Source organism: Odocoileus virginianus, chromosome 14 (assembly GCF_023699985.2).
Source record: "Odocoileus virginianus isolate 20LAN1187 ecotype Illinois chromosome 14, Ovbor_1.2, whole genome shotgun sequence".
Lineage (NCBI taxonomy): Eukaryota > Metazoa > Chordata > Mammalia > Artiodactyla > Cervidae > Odocoileus > Odocoileus virginianus.
This window is the reverse complement of record NC_069687.1, coordinates 35,603,238-35,621,807: the sequence shown is the minus strand read 5'-3', so window position 1 is coordinate 35,621,807 and position 18,570 is coordinate 35,603,238. Positions and strand designations below refer to the sequence as shown.

The 18,570-nt window shown below is 40.8% G+C and overlaps 1 protein-coding gene across 3 annotated transcripts in view; it reads left to right on the top strand.

The window, feature by feature from the left end:
- The first annotated feature begins 2,985 nt into the window (after positions 1 to 2,985).
- The window catches only part of TTC33 (tetratricopeptide repeat domain 33), a 29,085-nt gene continuing 13,500 nt past the window's right edge, over positions 2,986 to 18,570 (top strand). The window contains exons 1-2 of one of the 3 annotated variants that reach the window (XM_020879648.2): positions 2,986 to 3,209; positions 6,316 to 6,537. In XM_020879648.2, the coding sequence (XP_020735307.2) occupies positions 3,070 to 3,209; positions 6,316 to 6,537 (362 nt within the window). In that variant the 5' untranslated portion in view covers positions 2,986 to 3,069. The other 2 variants (XM_020879650.2, XM_020879649.2) reach the window with 2 other exon arrangements.

Genomic DNA, 18,570 nt, shown 5'->3' with positions numbered 1-18,570 from the left:
ATTGTACAAGAAATTCTCTTGCCTGAAAAATCAATATTTATTGAACTGTTCTATTGTAAAAAGATTGTTCTATTTATTGTAAATGACAATAAATGTTAACTATGACAAATCTAGAGGATTTCTAAAAACTTGGAAGATGATCATGTTGTCTATATAGGCAGCATGGGAAATTATTAATATATCAATAGGTGCATTATGATGATAGAGCAAAGTAGGGGAAGTGGTGGGGGTAGCCTTTACCAGGGTAGAGTGGATCAAGATAAAGTTATTTGAGAGGTTTGATACAGACTCCTAGAAAGGTGTACAGCTTCAAGCACCATTTACTTATTCACTCTGCAAACTATATCTTCTTGTATGGCTACTATGAACCAAGCACTATGAATGTGACCATAAGGCATAAATCCTGCTCTGAATCCTTAGATACATATATTTTAAAGATTTTTATAGCAGTCTAACATACACAGAGAAGTGCTCAAATCAAATATTTCCCTTGATGAATTTTCAGTGTTCTGGGTTTGCAATGAACATGGCCATGTAAACCTCTACCCAGGTGAAGAAACATTGCCACCACCATACTAGTATCTTTTTATTAATACCAGAAGTGATATAATAAATGATATACTATCACTTCTGCTATATACTTGAGGCAACAGAGAACAATCCTGGTATGATGTGGAAAGTAACGACACAAGAGTGAGTGCAAGGGGTAGGGCTCATAAGTGGCTATCTTGTAGGTTGGCTATCACAATTGCATACTGCTTATTTTGAAAAAACTGGTTCACTTCTGCAGTTCTTATAAATGTTGGAAACATCTAATCCAACAATAAAAAAAATCACATTTGATACCACCACTGATGTCATCAGAAAAGTCTGGGGACTTCCCTTACAGTCTAGTGGAAAAGACTGTGCTTCCACTGCAGGGATTGTGGGTGCATTCCCTGGTTGGAAACTAAGATCCCACATGCTCTGCAGTGTGGGCCCCCACCCCCCCCAAAAAAGTCTGGAAGTAACAGAAAGCTGGCAAGATAAATATGGCAAATACAAGCATTCCAAAGTGGTGTGTTGTTGTTAAGTCGCTAAGTTGTGTCCGACTCTTTGTGACTCCATGGATATGATAAAATTTTGCAATAATGAGCTCATGGTCTGAGCCACAGTCTGCTCCAGGTCTTTTTGCCGACTGTATAGAGCTTCTCCAGTGCCCACTGCAAATATAATCAATCTGATTTCGGTATTGACCATTTGGTGATGTCCACACATAGTCGTCTCCTGTGCTGTTGGAAAAGGGTGTGTGCTATGACCAGTGTGCTCTCTTGAAAAAACAGTTAGCCTTTGCCCTGCTTCATTTTGTACTCCAAGGCCAAACTTGGCTGTTACTCCAGCTATCTCTTGCTTAAATTCTTGAATTTTATTTTTGGCAACACTGTCAATTGTTTTCCTTGATGTAGAACAGGCGCCTTTCCTTCATTTTCAAAATGTTCGTCAGACCCAAGCCTGAATAATCAGCAGGTGTGTCAGTTCTTCTAAGTAAAAGTTGTATTCCACAAAAAAAGTATTTGTTTATAATGTAATCTCACGTGTTTTTATAATGTAATCTCACAAGTGCTTTTATCTTGAGACATCACACTTCGAGAGCAAAAGTACTTTGTACCTCCCATTTTTGTCACACAGAATATTCAAAAGACGTGTATACTCAGGGTTAATAAAATGATTTTTACTGCTTCTTTAAGGACACTCAGTGACTGAATCTTCTTTTTCTTACAATGAATGTGTACTGAGGAAAGAATACAATGACTACTAGGACAGCTTGGTATCGCCACCTTGATTTGTGCTGAGGTGCCAGTGGTTTTAGCCACCATCGCTTTTCCATTCTTATTGCAAATGTCAACATTATGAAAAAGGTAAATGATGTCATGATAGTATGAAAATATAGTTTTGTTTTTAAATTTATTTGGCTGCACTGGGTCTCTGTTGCAGCAGGTAAGATCTTCACTTCGTCATGTGGTATCTGGCACTGTCACGCTCGGCCTGCAGAGCAGGCTGTCTTCAGAGGCTGCAGTGCACAGACTCTGTGGTGTGGCATGAGGGATTTTTAGTTTCCCAATCAGGTACGGAACCTGTGTCCCCTGCATTTCAAGGTAGATTCTAACCCATAGAGAAGTCCCCCAAATACTTCTGACTCTGAAAGGATCTTGAGAACCCTCAGGGGGTCTGAGGCTCAACTTGGGAGAATCATTGTTTCCCATCAGTGGTTCTCAATGAGGCAGGGGAAGGGGACCCATCTTTCTTCCAGGGACTTTGGGCAACTTCTGGAGACATTTTTGGCTGTCACCACTGGTGGGGTGGTAGTGGATGCTAATGGCATCTAGTGCCCAGGGATACTGCTGAACACCCTGCTGCGCACAGGCGAGTCACCGCCTCCCCCCGCCGAAGAATGATCCCGTTGGAAACGTTACACCCTTGAGGTTGAGAAAACCAGGTCTACAAAAATGAAACCACAACAACACTGAGAAATCAACAATCTCATTTTCTCAATTTCCTAAACACTTCCCTGTGTTACACGTTCCCACTTTACTTTTCAAAACAGCTACTTTCGGGCCATAGTTCTTTAGAGACGCTGCATCCAACTTTTTTGCCCCCTCGGCCGCCCTCCCCCGCCGACCCCTCCCCCCCCAGTTGAGCTACGGTCCTCCCCGGTCCTCTCCCCACCCTCATATAGTTTTATGGTTCGGTTTGCCTCTGTCCTCAGCGCCTGGCAGATCTCAACTAGCTTGTAAATCCCTTCAGGGAGAGCCGCTCTCGATTTCCCCGAAGCCGTTTTCCGCGCTCTACCTGCTGACTGGACGGGCCTCGCGATACCACCATCGAAGTCTTCTTCACGCGCACTCAGCCTGCGCAGACGCAGTTTCCCTCGCTCCCAAGCTGTGGGCACCAGCGCTCCGATGCTCCCGCCTGCCGCTAGAGGGCGCGCCCGGTCCGGGCGGCCCGGACTACCAGCCTCGGAGGGTAATAATGAGGAGGGGGCGGCCGCAGTGACTTCTGGGACTTGTAGTCCCAGGGAAAAGATTGCGGATGAAAGGCACTGGGTCGCCTCTTTCCACCTCGCTGCTCCGGATGGTTCGGACACCCCAGGCCGGCCAACCCTTTCTCTTGGAAGACCCGGCACCTACGGCAAGCGGGAAGGAGGTAGGGCACGATAATTTCCGTTTCCGGTGGGTAAAGGGCAAGCGGAATGTAAACAGGGGACCCGGGGAGTGGTCTTCGGGTAACACAGGCTACCGGTCTGTGGTGGAAGTCGGCGGAAGTTGGGGGAAAACGAGGCTGGTGGGTCTTGGGGTGACGGGAGTAAGGAGCTTCAGAAGTCGGAGTTGAGGCCCACCGCGGGTGTGGCAGAGCCAGGACGCCAAGGTTGGTCTCTAGGGACCAGCAGTTTTGGGGTTCAGGCCCTTCCTGGTACTCGCGCCCCGGGCAGGAGGAGCGGAATGTAGCTGACTTTGCACCCTGCGCGGACGGGGCCTGTGGCCGGGGCGGGACTCTGAGCTCGCGGGTGACGTCCTGGGCAGCCCTGTGAACTTCGCAGGGTTTTTTTGTGTGTATGTGCCAAATGAGGGGAAGTCGCTAGTACTGGTTTCTCTCTTGCGGTAACGTGTTCGGGTAAATCGTTTCTTGCGGAATCCCTCACCTCCGAATACATCCGTATACGCGGAAGGATGCTGTTTTGCTTGTTTGTGTTCTTCAGTTTCCTCGCCTTCGTTGCTTCATTTTGCGACGCCCTGAAGAGAAGCGTTCTCTAGCTTGTGGCAGGGTAGAATGTCTGTTATTAGGGTTCCCACACTGTGGTGGCTTCCCTGGTGGCTCAGTGGTAAAGAATCTGTCTGCAATGTAGAAGACACGGGTTAGATCCCTGGGTCGGGAAGATCCCCTGGCGAAGGGAATGGCAATCCACTCCAGTACTTTGCCTGGAGAATCCCCATGGACAGAGGAGCCTGGCGGGCTGCAGTCCATGGAGTCGCAAAGAGCCGGACACGACTGAATGCCTAACACACACTATTTCGTCCCTCACATTGCCGACTTGGAAACTTGAAACCAGAAAACTTAACCATCCTCATTCTTGTCACCTTTAGGGACAGTGGTAAATGCAAAACAACTTCTTCTTTTTTTTTTTTTTGCAAAACTTCTTAACATGACTCATTCTAATATCTTATGAGACCTTTCTAACGATCCATTCTCATGTTCTTTTTCTGTACTTCTGGACTTAAGTTCCATAGTAAACACACTTAAATTTTCAGGCTTTTTTTGTTGTTGTAGTTGTGCTTTCCCTGTGTTATTTGCAGTAATCTTCGAACATAGGAAACGCATTCTCCCCTATTATCATGGGTTTGGGAAGAGGATTTGGCTTTGTCCTCATTCCCTAATATAGTGTATAATCCATTACTCTAGCAGGCTTTTCTAAAAATCTCTGCTCCTGTGGAAAGCTTGTGGTTTACCCCTATCAGCCTATCCCCCAACTAGGGATGGATCCCAAACCCCCTGCAGTGGAAGCATGCAGTCCCAACCACTCGACCCCCAGGGAAGTCCCACCCAGTACATTTCTTGATTGCTGTAGTTTATTGACACTTCATTAAGAACTTAGGCACATGACCCACAATTTTCTTACCTCTCCAAAATCTGCCATTATCTTGGGCCTTTCCTTGTTAGTGACCTCATAGCCACCCACACGTTTTTTTGGTCTCTTTCATCCTAGTGGTTACTTATACTTTATTTCAGTGTGCTTCGGTGATGAAGAGCTTGGTATCTGCTGGAGCTTATTTCATTTCTCTCCCTTGGGTACTCCCACCATGCCCATTCTTTGATAGTTGTGTGAAGACCTCTGGTCCATTGCTTTTCCTTATCCCAATAGTTGATCAGTCAGTTGATACTCTGTTTGGGGTTATAGGCTCCTTTAAGAATGGAATGAGGCTTAGAGACTCTTGTGCGGGGTGCACACAAACATATAAAAATTCATATACAATTCCAAAGGTTTCTCAGTATCTATAAACCCATCCATGTAACTAGCAAGAGTTCTTGATCCCTCAGTAAATCCCTTCTCAAAATAAATATTGGTTGAATTCTTTCAGGGTTTTCTTTAACTTTGTTCCATCAGTTAGACTTACTCACTCAGCCCTTATATTTTGTATTATTATTGCAGATTCACAAAGCAGTTTAATATTTGTTATCTTTCTGATTAACCGTATAGTTCTGTGAATTAAGTCATTTACCAATTTTGAATCTTTCAAAAACTTTTTATGATGGAAAATTTCAAACATATATGCAAAGAGAGAAGAAAGTAAAAAGACTGCATGTACTCAACGCCTAACTTGATCACTTATCAACTCATAGCAATCTTTTAATCTGTGCAATATCTTATATTGCATTCATCACTCCTGCTGATTACTTTGAAACAATTCCTAGATACCGTGTAATTTCATGTAAAATATTTTAATATGTATTCCTAAAAGATGAGCATTCTTTTTGTCAATATAATACTATTATACCTGAAAAAGCAGGAATTTCTTAATATCATTAAATATGAAGCCATTGTTCTGGTCCCCCCTATTATTTCATAAATTTTTCCTCCCCATTGGCTTGTTTGATTCTGTAGCTAAACAAGATCCACATGTTGTGTTTGGTTTGTGTGTTTCTTAAGTCTCTCTTAATCTAGGGGATACCTCCCAACTTTTCCTTTTTTCATGAAGAAACCAGTTTATTTTCCTGTTTGTTGCTGTCTTGTCTCAGACATGTTATTTAGCGTACTCCTCTGTATCCCTTATTTCTTGTAAGCTGGTAGAGGTATGATGTGGTTTGGTGTTAATTTTGGCAGGACTACTTCATGGCTGCTCTGTCACTTCCATCAGGAGATACATATTGTGAACTTGTCTTTCTTTACCGTGTTGGGCTTCCTTGGGGGCTCAGGCAATAAAGAATCCACCTGCAATGCAGGAGACCTGGGTTCAGTCCCTTAGTTAGGAAGATCCTCTGGAGAAGGAAATGGCAACCCACTCCAGTATTCTTGCCTGGAGAATCCCATGGACGGAGGAAACTGGCAGGCTGTAGTCCATGGGGGTCACAGAATCAGACACGATTGAGTGACTAACACTTTCACTTTCACTTTGGGATGTTAGCAGCCTTAGATGATTATCGCCTAGATTCACTATTTTAATTTGGGGCCAGAAAATGGTGACAGCCTTATCCTTTTATACTTTCTTTACCTGTTTGTTGGTATACTTCTATAAAGGGCAAAGTATGAAATTTAAAGCTCTCTCTTTGTAATTTTTCCAGAATGGCTTCCTTTGGATGGAAAAGGAAGATTGGTGAGAAGGTCTCAAAGGTCACGTCCCAGCAGTTTGAAGCCGAAGCTGCTGATGAGAAGGATGCAGTCGGGAAAGATGAAGGTATCTGGCTTCATGCTGTTAAACGGAGGAAAGAAAGTCTCCTTGAAGGCTGTGCCGAGAAAAGCAAACAGCTGAAGGATGAAGGAGCCACTTTGGCTGAAAATAAAAGGTATGTTTTTAGAGTTTTCTTTTAGAGGATGGCTTTGGTCTTTGGTAGGATGGAATGCTCTTCAGATCATCCAGAGATCTACAGTCAGGCCTGTGTGCTGTTGACTGGTATATCCTTTATGGTGCTGAAGCGTTTGAGACATTAGAAGTAGTAGTGCTAAACAAGAAGCTCTTTTTAAAAATTCTTTTTTTTGTTCTTTTTCTTCTTTTTTTTTTCCCTATTGGTAAGGATTATAAAAGATTGCTTGTTTGTCATTTTTGTCTTAATTGAGTCAAAGTTGAGGAACCAGCCTTTTTGTTTCTAGGAATGTTATTGTGATTCTGTGAGTAATCTTATTGAATTTTAATGTAAAACATGAAATAATGCTTAAACTGTAAAATATTAGCACCTCAGATTGGAAGTGAAGGGAAGACAATCAGTCAACGACAACTAACAGCTTCATGTCCTAATGTTAGATTGTGAATTCTCATTTGTAGTGTTTAGGCATAAAGATTTTTCTCTTGTAGGACTTCACGATATTGGCCATTCTATCTTAGAAGAAAATCAACTAATTTTTCCACATTCATGAAATCATTTTGAGAACATCCATAAAGCATCTTTAGAAATTCCTGTAAAGGCCTGTTAAAAGTTCATTTATTTTGTTGTTTTTATCTTTTTCTGTAGACCACACTAGTGTGTAGAAGGGAAGAGCTATTCAGTTATTGCCATGGGATTCCCTCTGAATTTCCTGTGGTAGATGAAAGATACCAACTTTGTGGATAAACAAATAGCTTTTTTTTCCCTTGCATGTCAAAACATTGAGTCATTTCACTGAAATCAGCTGAATTGGATGCTTTATTTTGAATGTAGAACACTGTGAGAAAATGAAGTATTTTAGTTCTTTAGCATTTGTTTTTGGATTACTATACACACAGCTTTGAAAGATCACTAAACATAATTAAAGGAATCTGTAGTTCTATGAGTTGTCTGGCTCCTCTAAGTCAAAAATAAATAGAAATAATGGTTTAAAAATATCTAAGAATATTCAACATGGTTGAAAGTAATATGAGGAGTAGGAAATAATATAAGGAAGAATAGTAAAGTTAAAAGAATAGAACTCAATCCTTGTTTTCCTAATCAACTTCATCTTAAACCATTATCATTTTCAGCACATTTTAAGCCACAGTGTCCTTCCTTGTGTTTTTGAAGACAGTTCTTGGTGCAGCTTTGCCTTATGATGCTTAACTGAAAACCTCTTAGTTCCTGTGTTCTGATGTTTATCGTATTGTCCTTCAGATCTTTGCTCATAAGTCCTCTTCTCAGCAAACCACTCCCTGACTACACAGCACCCTGTATTTCCTTGTTTTCCATCAGATCAGCTTTTTTTTAAAAAAGGAATTTTAAATGTCTATTTTGTGATTAGGTGAAAGGAATGCTAATCAAATAAACCTTACAAAAGATTGAAAAACTACTTTACTCGTGACATATTTCTAAATTTGTGTTTCAGAGAAAATCATTAAATTGATCTCTACGATGGTGCAATGGTGAGAGATCAGAAAGTGAATTAGTTGTTAGAGTGGCAGTTACTTCAAGTGCTGTAAGACTTGTTGATGTACCAAGGTGTAGGAACAGTGTTAGACATTTATTGGTGTACAAGTTTCTTTAAAATGTGTTGCATTTTAAGAAATGTGTAACATCATCATTAAAATCTAACATCAAATAGCCATTCATCCATTCATCCTTCTTTTAAAAAAAACATTCAAAGAGAGGTAAGATATATTAATAAACTTTAAGGAGCTCAGCTTTTGATAAGATGCACAGTTCAGCTCAGTTCAGTTGCTCAGCTGTGTCCGACTCCTTGCAACCCCATGAATCACAGCACGCCAGGCCTCCCTGTCCCATCACCAGCTCCTGGAGTCTACTAAAACACATGTCCATTGAGTCGGTGATGCCATCCAGCCATCTCATCCTCCGTCATAGCCTTCTCCTCCTGCCCCCGATCGCTCCCAGCATCAGGGTCTTTTCCAATGAGTCAGCTCTTTGCATGAGGTGGCCAAAGTACTGGAGTTTCAGCTTCAGCATCAGTCCTTCCAATGAACATCCAGGACTGATCTCCTTTAGGATGGACTGGTTGGATCTCCTTGCAGTCCAAGGGACTCTCAAGAGTCTTCTCCAACACCATAGTTCGAAAGCATCAATTCTTCGGCAGTCAGCTTTCTTCACCGTCCAACTCTCACATCCATACAGGACCACTGGAAAAACCATAGCCTTGACTTTGTTGGCAAAGTAATGTCTCTGCTTTTTAATATGCTATCTAGGTTGGTCATAACTTTCCTTCCAAGAAGCAAGTGTCTTTTAATTTCATGGCTGCAATCACCATGTGCAGTGATTTCGGAGCCCCAAAACATAAAGTCTGACACTGTTTCTACTGTTTACCCATCTCTTTGCCATGAAGTGATGGGAAGCTGAAACTCCAATACTTTGGCCACCTCATGTGAAGAGTTGACTTACTGGAAAAGACCCTGATGCTGGGAGGGATTGGGGGCAGGAGGAGAAGGGGACGACAGAGGATGAGATGGCTGGATGGCATCACCGACTCGATGGACATGAGTTTGAGTAAACTCCAGGAATTGGTGATGGACAGGGAGGCCTGGCGTGCTGTGATTCATGGGGTCGCAAAGCGTCGGACACAGCTGAGTGACTGAACTGAACTGAACTGAACTGATGGGATCAGATGCCATGATCTTAGTTTTCTGAATGTTGAGCTTTAAGCCAACTTTTTCACTCTCCTTTTACTTTCATCAAGAGGCTTTTTAGTTCCTCTTCACTTTCTGCCATAAGGGTGGTGTCATCTGCATATCTGAGATTATTGATATTTCTCCCAGCAGTCTTGATTCCAGCTTGTGCTTTTTCCAGCCCAGCATTTCTCATGATGTACTCTACATGTGCCAAAGCCTTTGACTGTGTGGATCACAATAAACTGTGGAAAATTCTGAAAGAGATGGGAATACCAGACCACCTGACCTGCCTCTTGAGAAACCTATATGCAGGTCAGGAAGCAGCAGTTAGAACTGGACATGGAACAACAGACTGGTTCCAAATAGAAAAAGGAGTACGTCAAGGCTGTATATTGTCACTCTGCTTGTTTAACTTATATGGAGAGTACATCATGAGAAACGCTGGGCTGGAAGATGCACAAGAATACAAATAATTACATTGTAGAGTAGTGTGTGCAGTAAGACAGGTCCATACAAAATATTTTAGAATCACAGGAAATCAGAGCCACCAATTCTACCTGTGTATATCAAGGAAGTTCTGACAGATAAATTCAATCTTCAGTTGGGTTTCAGAGGGGTAGTATTTGCCAAACCAATAGTGGTGGGAACTTTCTTAAAATAAAGTGGGAACAGAATATGGAAGTAGAAAGAGTCATGAAATTGTTTTACCTGTTTAGGAAAATTCTACCAAGTTCGTATTGCTGGAGCAAAGAAATAGAAAAAAGTTTGCAGTAAATACTCCTGAAGAGAAAAACTAGGTTGTGATCTCTTTGTATGCAACAATAAGACCTTTTTCATTGTATTTTGTTAACAATGGTGGAAAGTAATTTTATGACTTAAAGTAAGAAGAACCACAATCACATCAGCTTTTTAAATTTCTTTTAGTATTTTTCCCTTTTTGAAGTTACATTTTTCACTTATATAGTGCTTTATATTTCTTTGCCTTCTATAGAAATGTAAGCTCCAGGAATGTAGGGACTTTGTCTAAACAGACTTTTTTACTCTACCTTTAGCTCTTAGAACAATTTGTGTCATTTACAAGGCCAGTGAGTAGATATTTACTGAATATTTGTGGGCTGCTGTGTTATGCTATATTGTCGCTAAGTAGGTTTTTGTGGATTAACTACCATATGTTACATTGTACCTATAGGAATATATATTTTTAAGCTCCAGATTGGAACACCATTCTGAGAACATTTTTTATTTCATATTCCAACCACAGAGGACCTTTGGGAATAGAATTTTCTATCTTCCTCCTGCCTGAGAATATGACACTTGAAAATTATTGTTCTTTTCTGAGTCCAATTCCTTTCCCCATAAGCTATGATGGTAAGGATTAAGTAACAAAATATGGAACAGCTTTGAACTTGGAATGAGTAGTAATCCTAAGAGTGTAGAGAGGTAGGGGTGCCTCTGGAGGCATTGCTAGAGAAGGAGGGAGGGAAGGTAGGTGGAAAGGAGGGAGCTCCTTCAATTTCCTGGGATACATTGTTTTGCCTCCTTGAGATTTTCTTTTTACCCTGCAGATTTTCTTGTTTAGTTTTATTTAGCACTTAGAGAATTGTCTGAGTACATTGAATATGTATGATCCAGTGTGTTAATGTCATTTTTCCTCAAAAGGAGACACAGTTCTTGAGCATCACAGACTCTACCCTGTCCAGTTTACTTCATTAGTAACAAACTATTAACTACTCTTAGGAAAATATGGTTTGCAACAGAATAGCTTTTAAATTCTGAAGTTCTACCTTGTAGTATTCATGATTCCTTCTAACAGAAAACTGGTTAATTTTCTACCGAAGCCCTAAGTAATGTTGGTGCCTTACGGTTGTGTGTGCTCAGCCCCTCAGTCGGGTCCCACTTTCTGCGACCTCTCTGTCTATGGAATTTTCCAGACAAGAATGCTGGAGTGGGTTGCCATTTCCTACTCCAGGGGATCTTTCCAACTCAGGAATTGAACTTGCGTCTCTGGCGTTGCCAAGGAGATTCTTTACCACTGTACCACCTGGGAAGCCCCTGGTGCCTTACGGAGACAGTATTGTAAGTCTAGTGGTTATGAGTGTGGATTTTGAAGTCATTTTAATTCCATTCAGATGCTAGCTTTATCATTTTTACTGTATAAATTTTGGGCAGGTTCTTAATCTTTTAAGTGTCAATTTATAGTTTCCTTATATGAAAAATTAAGGTGACATTTATCTCATAAACTATTGGGGGCTTAAAGACCAAGTCCATGTATAATCACTTAGCGTTCCACATAGCACCTAGTAAGCACTAGTGAATATACTTTAGATGATGTAAGATTTTATATGTGATTGATACATTTCATGAAGTATTAAATTTTTTTTTATCAATTATTTTGTTCAAGCATCTTTTTCTCTAATTAATACTAACTGGGACATACCGTAGACTTCCAGGGTCGTGCAGCAGTGAAGAATCTGTCTGAAATGTAGGAGATGTGGATTCAATCCTTGCTTGGGTCAGGAAGATCCCCTGGAGGAGGAAATGGCAACCCACTCCAGTATTTTTTTTTTTTTTACCATTCCAGTATTCTTGCCTGGAAAATTCCATGGACAGAGGAGCCTGGTGGGCTACAGAAGTCGGGCATGACTGAGCATGCACACGCTTGCACAGGACACACGCATGCACAGGACATGCACACCTTTTTAGGAATCACAGTATGGGTTCAAACTGGCTTTTAAGGTTTCAACCACTAGATGGTGATATTTAATTGTGTAGCTAAGTGGTCTCATTTTTCCTTGTATTAGTGTGTATTTTTGGAAAGCTGGAATAAATTATAATTTGCCATGAATCTTGTTCCTTGTCTGGAAAAGCTTACCTACCAAAGTGAACTTGAGGGTGATCTGGCTGTGTGAAACGCATTCTGTTGAGTGCCAGCCTGAATGTATTTAATGACAGTGATCTTGCCTCTTATTCTGTGGAAGAGAATAGATGCAGTCAGTGTAGAATGCCTTTATTTTCTCACCCCACGTCTTCCAGTCTGAGTGTCTGCATCTAAGCCACTTACTTTCATTGTGTTGTAATGAAGTGCCCCTGCTTTTATCAAAGGCCTGTCTCATCCCTTTTTGTCTTATCAAGATTCTTGTTCCTAAAACCACCCTCATTTTTTAAAAAAGTTTTTTTTTTTTTAAATCTATCTAATGAATTTTTGACTTCACCAGGTCTTAGTTATGGCATATGGGATCTTAGTTCCCTGACTAGGGATTGAACTCAGGCTCCCTGCATTGGGAGCATGGAGTCTTAGCCACTAGACTACCAGGGAAGTCTCCCCTCCTTTTGTTTTGATGTCATCTGTTCTTCTCTCTCTCTTTTTTACCCTTTTAAAATTGAACTATAGTTGATATTATATAAGTTATAGGTGTACAATATAGTGATTCACAATTTTTGATGGTAAAGAACTCACCTGCAATGCAGGAGATGTGGGTTTGATCCCTGGGTGGGGAAGGTCCCGTGGAGAAGGAAATGAAAACCCACTCCAGTATTCTTGCCGAGAAATTCTATGGACAGAGGAGCCTGGTGGGCTATCATCCATGGGATCGCAGAGTTGGACACAACTTAGCAGCTACAACAAACAAACTGGAAGCATGAAGTCATCTCTGCTGGTTGATGTGCCATTCCAGAACTAATCAGCCCCACTCACACTCAGATCCCTGCCCTGAGGCAGCTCATGATACTCTTTTTTTTTTTTATATATATTTTTTTTAATTGATGTGTAGTTGATTTACAGTATTGTGTCAGTTTTAGGTGTACAGCAGAGTGATTCAGTTTCATATACATGTATTTTTTTTCAGATTATTTTTCATAACAGGTTATTACAACTATTCTTATTACCCTAAGGTCCTGGCAGATGCTGCTGTCAGCACAGACTAGAGAGCCGCCATGTATGTTGCTGATAATGAAAAGACCGTCACACCTTGATGCTGGCTAGGTTGGACCTATGGGTGCTTTAGAGGGACTGGGTCACATACCCAGGAATGTGAATGGGTTAAAGTCTTGTGGGACCGACTTTGATCACCAGGAGGCAGGATATGGGAGGGAGGCTGCAAATAAATTCTTTTTCCTCCATTCCCCACTGGACTGTTTCCAGTACAAAGAGATTTCACACTGTGTCTGAAGAGGTTCTCCAAGGTTAACAGTCATCTGTGTTTGTTTTTGAAGCTGTTGTCAGCTTCACATATGCCTTGTGTTTATTCTCCCAAACTGCCTCACTTTTCTCTTTTTTCCTCTTTCCTTGGATCTTATCCGCCACAAAGAGTTAGCCTGTAAGCTTCATATCATCGGCTAACATATCATCTTGGATTCCTTTCTTTTTTTTTCACTCCTCTTATCCAATCCAAGTTGAGACGATTTTACTTTTCACATGTTCTGAATCACTTTTATCCTCCCTTCTGTCTTCATTGCTATCATCCTGGTCTAATTTCTTGTCATCTTACCTAGAGTACTCTGGTAGTTTCCTAACAGGCCTCCCTGTGCTCATTCTTACACCCTTTCAGTTAATTTTCCTCCGCTGGGCCCAACTGATGTTTTCAAAATGCAAAGCAATTCATGACTGTATTGCTTGGAAACTGTGTGGATTCCCCGTCACTCATACAAAAGCATCTACACTCACAACCATGGCCTACTAGTTTCATAATCATGGCTTCAGACTACCTCTCTTACCTGTCGATCTCCTTCCTTCCTCCTCCTCCTCCTATAGCCATGCTTTTCTTTTCTTGCCTCAGGAAAAAAAAAAAAAAAAAAACCTAAAAAAGGTGTTTAAGCCTCGGTTGGCCTTTCCCTTTGTCTGGAATGAACTTCTCCAGATTTCCCATTGGCTGGCTGCTTTCTGTCACTCAGCTCTCAGCTCAGATGCCTTTCCAGAGAGACTTTTCCTCACCAGGCTTTCACCCCTATCATATCCCTCCATGTGTCTGTCATCATGGTACTTAACCATGTTTTAATTTATATTTGTTGTCTTTTTGTGCCTTCTTCCCACACACATACGTTCTAGAATGTAAACTCTAGAAGAATGGTAGGACCTTTTATATTTTGTTGAATGCTACATCCTCAGTACCTAGAATACTACCTGGCCCAGTAGTTTTCTGCTCTGGTGCTCAATAAATGTTTATTAAATGAATAAGCTGGTAACTATATAGCTCATTAAACTTGATGCTATAGCAAATTACAAATCTAATTGGGAGCAAAGTAGCTAAACACTGTGACATTTCTATCTGGTAATAAGTGTGCTGATTTACTTGGCTTGGTCACCAGCTGTTCTTATACCTCAGTGTCGGGTATTATCTTACCCAGCCCTTGGGCAGTCCCTGGAAATATTCATTCTGCTTCCTTCTTTGTGCTAGTTCAGGTTGTCTTTAAACTGGCTGAATCAGACTTTGGACACTTATTAACCATAGTGACTTTAAACCAGGTTTTTATCTTTTAGCTTCCTATCTAGGAGCCATGTCTGTTCAATCTGTTCCAAACCAAAGTTGAATTAAGAGATATGCTGTAGAGCTTATGAGTGACCATTGATTTATTAGGTGCCAAGTTTCCTGTGATCCAAAAATGGAGGAGCTTGGTGGTACCACCTTTTATTCATAGCCAGGAGAAGAGGAAGGGGAGATGAGAAAAAGCAAGGGGAGAAATGAGAAATGAGGGAGGGGAGGGAATTCCACAAGCTGATGGTAGTGAAGTAAATGCCCACCAGTTCTTGGCTCTCTCTAGTCAGTGGAAAGCAGCTCAGTTGTTTCTTTAAACCTATGTATGCCTTTAGCAACAGTGCACATTTCATTTGGCAGTGCCTCTGCTAACAGTAGTGGCTGTTTTCCAAATCAAAGCAATGCAGCTGGGGAAGAGGACATTTTTCTTTCTGCCTCAAATCTGTGTGCCTGTGTTTGCACGTGTGCATTTTTTATGTGTGGGCATGTTTGCGTGCCTGCCTAATGAAAGGAAAAAACAGAACTAGTGATGGTCAGTGTCATCTTAAACTTCTTGGTTTATTTTGTACTTAGGATGACTTAAACTTTAGTGCATAAGCAGCTTTGTGGGGGTGGATGGGAAGAGCCATCCTGACTTTTTAGGAATAATGCTGTTGGCATTTTGGGCAGGACAGTCTCTTGTACATGATTGCTCTTTGCTTTGCAGGCTGCTAATCCTTCATCCTCTTGCCACTAGTGTCTCCAAGTCTTAGTGACAACCAAAAAGTGCTCCATAAATGCCCTCCATGGGGTGATAACTGCCCTTGGTTGAGTTAGGAAGAAAATAGGACTGAAAGTGACATAAGTTTAACAGTGGTTGGACCAAGTTGGGGCTTTCCAGGTGGCACTCGTGGTAAAGAACCTGCCTGCCAACGCAGGATACATAAGAGACGTGGGTTTTTTCCCTGAGTTGGGAAGATCCCCTGGAGGGAGGACTTGGCAACCCTCTCCAGTATTCTTGCCGAGGGAATCCAATGGACAGAGGAGCCTGTCAGGCTGCAGTCCATAGGGTTGCAAAGAGTCGGACATGACTGAAGTGACTTGGCACGCACGGGCCAACTAGAGTAGGGGTTGGCACACCAACGTCTGCTTTTGTAAATAAAGTTTTATTGGGACACAAGCAGGTACTTTGTGTATTGCCTGTGGCTGATTTTGTGCTACAGCAGACAGAGTAGTTGTGTCAGAGACTGTGGCTCACAAAGCCTGAGACATTCACTGTACGGGCCATTACTATGCTGACCTTGGCCCCCAGACCCTTCCCCAAAGCCACAGCGGCTCTTGAAACCTCAGATATCCCAGAGTCTTAAGATACCCCTACCTCTAATCTCTTGATTCTTTCTACCCATATTTCCATTCACATGGTCTTGGGAATTTCTTGTAATTTCTGTACCTGGAATGGTGAGATGAAACAAAATAAGAATTAAAGTCTTTGCTACTTTTATTTTAGGATAGAATTTTTTTTTACTTCTTTCCTTTTTTTTTTTTTTAATGTGTTGGAAACATGCTAGCTCCTGTCCCTTCTTCCTATCTTCCATGCTTCTCTCTGCTACTTTCCAAGACTTCTCTTGGAGAAGGAAAGGACAAATGAGATGGGCAGAATCAGTGATATTAGCACCTTCTCTGTGCCCTCCCATGTCTGGGTGTTGTAGAGAATATAAGCAAACCCACCCTTTGGTCCCTGAATTCATTAGTAAAGAGAAGATAAAAATACATGGAAGAATTAGAGAAAAATTAAATGAAAACAACATTGGAATAATTGGAGAAAGCATTGGTCATGTAGTTCTGAAAGCTCGCTTCAAGTCCTGGTTTGTCATGTGTCTTTGGATTAGTTCTGTAACTACTCTCTGGTCAATGTTCTCAGTAAAATGAGAACAAATAATGCCAGTCTTATAGAACTTTTGTGAGCACTAAGTGAATTAACTTTCTATGAAAATAATTGTGTGTTAAGTAATTGCATGGAAAGTATTTAGTAAAACAGAAAGTACTTAAAAGTGTGACTTTGTGGTCACGTAAATGGTACTCGTGGTCTTCACGAGAAAAGAGGGTCATGTAATCTTTTCCTCCATCATCTTATGAAAGATTTTCTAATGGTTTTCTGAGGTGTATCCTACATAGTCATGTGGATTTTATACCTTACTAAGTTGCTGGATTTAATTGCTAATCCTTTATTTAGGATTTTTACATTTATCTTATGAACTGAAAATTCTTCATTGATCACTGGGATTAATTTTTCAAATAATGTATTTTCCTTAACCCAAAAGTTTGGTTTATTTTCATTGCTAGGTTCTCCAAATACAGGCTTCCACAGTAGCTTAGATGATAAAGAATCTGTGTGCAATGCAGGAGAACCGAATTCGATCCTTGGATCAGTAATATCCATCTCCTGGAGAAGGGAATGTCTTCCCACTCCAGTATTCTTGCCTGAAGAATACCATGGAAAGAGGAGCCTGGCAGGCCACAGTCCACGAGGTTGCAAAGAGTCGGACATGGCACTGAAATTCATTAAGACTCTTTCTTGTTTTTTTTCTTTTTTTGGTCATTAGGACTCTTAAGACTACATTTCTAATTATGCCATTTACAGTTTTGAATTAAGCAGTGGCTTACATTTTCTGGTCACGCCCCTTCCATAGAGTTTCAGTTCATCCTGTGTTAGCTGCTACAGCTGCATGTACTTTGGTGAGCAAAATACCTATTACACTGTCTACATAGATTTAGTTTAAATAAACATGGAAATAAATGTAAAGTTTCAAATAGTTTTTTTTAAGTTATTTATTTATTTTGGCTGGATGAGCTTTTCTCTAGTTGCATCAAGCAGAGGCTACTCTAGTTGCTGTGCATGGACTTCTCATTGAGGTGGCTTCTCTTATTGCGGATCACAGGCAGGTTCTAGAGAACAGCCTTGATAGTTATGGCACACAGGCTTAAATGCTCCAAGGCATGTCGGATCTTTCGGATCAGGGTTTGAATTCTTGTCTTCTGCATTGGTAGGTGGATTCTTTACTACTGAGCTATCAGGGAAGCACCCCTCAAATAGTTTTACAAAGATGCTGTGAGCCAGTATTCAGCAGAAGACTTCTCCAAGAAATCAAGAAGACAAGTGATTGAGTTCATCCCGCTGAAGAGAGTTACTGTTTATTATAGTTTTGCCTTTATTGTGATTTTATCATATTTATCACTTAAGTATAGGAACTTGCTATAGTCTAGCCTATTTATTTGTGAATGTTTTTAATGGATCCAAATTGTACTGGAATTAATTGCCAGTGAATTTTATTTTGTGACATGTATGTGTAAGCTAAATGAATGAGTAATAGAGATAGTAAAATATTTTAAGTGATTTTTGTATCTGAAGTAAAAAATCGATATTAAAGGAAGAACCTGATTTTAAGGTTATGACTTTTTAGAAATTTTCAGAAAATTCTCATCATCTAGTGTCTCAAGGGATAGAATAGAGCAACTGTGTTCAGTACAATAACTAAGAAATGTCCTTTACTAATTAGAAGTTGGCATTACTGTTTTTATTTGCTTTTGAAAATGATCTTTATTCAGTGTGTTTGTACCTCCAAGTAATTTCAGAGCTCCTTCCTGTTTCCAGAGTGAATTGATCCATTGTAGATGGTTAGTTCTTGTCTATACTAAATTAGAAACTTTTAAAAACCTGTTTCTTCTTTTGTGTAAGTAGACAGTTTAAATTATTACTGAAAGTAGACTTTATGACCTAATCCTTGTCCACACAGTTTCAATAAGGAATGGTGACTAAAATTCAGAGTAGTTTAGTATTGGATTGGCCAAAAAGTTCATTTCGGTTT